Raw genomic sequence first — 932 nt, 5'->3', positions numbered from 1 at the left:
AAATCCACCATTTATTCAAAATAACTGCATTTTCAACACATAAAACATATTTCTCATAATTTTATTTTGTTAACAGGAAAACTATGACAGTAGAGGAAATTTTAACAATCGACATAAAACCCGGATGGAAGAAAGGAACTAAGATCACCTTCCCGGAGAAAGGAAACGAGCAGCCGAACGTCATTCCTGCAGATATTGTCTTCATCATTGACGAGAAGCCACACGATCTCTTCAAAAGGGAAGGAAACGACCTAATCTTCACACAGAAAGTGTCCTTAGCTGAAGCTCTAACTGGCTACACGGTTCATCTCAGAACGCTGGACGGAAGAAGCCTCACCATACCCATAAACTCCATTATTCATCCTGGTTATGAAGAGGTGGTGCTGAGAGAAGGGATGCCGATAGCGAAGGATCCTTCGAAGAGAGGAAATCTGAGGATAAAGTTTGAGATAAGGTTTCCTGCGAGGTTGAGTTCGGAGCAGAAGGCGGGGATAAAGACTCTGTTGCCGCCATGAAGGGGAAGCAGCTGAAACTGAAAAAGGAGAAAGGGGAGGTTGTTGGTGATGGCACTGTGATTGTGTTTGCCAATGTAGTGTGCATAGCTGAAGAGAAAGGAAAAATATATGGCTGGGTATGTTTGGAAATTCTCATTTTGAAGAGGTACTTTTAAGAATAAATTTGTATATTTTTTTAGCTCTGTTTTAAGTAGAATTGATATTGCATTTGAATTATTTTATTGTGAGCTGATTCAAGCCTTGGAGATTTCTTAATATATAATTTACGGTCTTAATTGAAAAATATTTTCAAAATTTTAAATTACTTATCTAATGATTAATCAGCATATTACAAACAATAGTAGATTTGCTTAATACAACACATTAATTCAAAACTTAGATTTTCAATCATGTGTATCATAGCCATAGCCAAACAAA

General features: G+C 36.9%; 1 protein-coding gene across 1 annotated transcript; it reads left to right on the top strand.

The window, feature by feature from the left end:
* The first annotated feature begins 51 nt into the window (after positions 1-51).
* LOC110034667 (dnaJ homolog subfamily B member 13-like) lies at positions 52-683 on the top strand. Its single transcript, XM_020738915.1, has one exon. The coding sequence runs from the start codon at positions 84-86 to the stop codon at positions 513-515; it is 432 nt and encodes a 143-aa protein (XP_020594574.1). The 5' UTR covers positions 52-83; the 3' UTR covers positions 516-683.
* The last annotated feature ends 249 nt before the right edge of the window (positions 684-932 follow it).

Source organism: Phalaenopsis equestris, unplaced genomic scaffold (genome assembly GCF_001263595.1).
Source record: "Phalaenopsis equestris unplaced genomic scaffold, ASM126359v1 Scaffold192032, whole genome shotgun sequence".
Classification (NCBI taxonomy): domain Eukaryota; kingdom Viridiplantae; phylum Streptophyta; class Magnoliopsida; order Asparagales; family Orchidaceae; genus Phalaenopsis; species Phalaenopsis equestris.
Note: the sequence above shows the minus strand (reverse complement) of the source record. Positions and strands in the feature narration are given on the sequence as shown.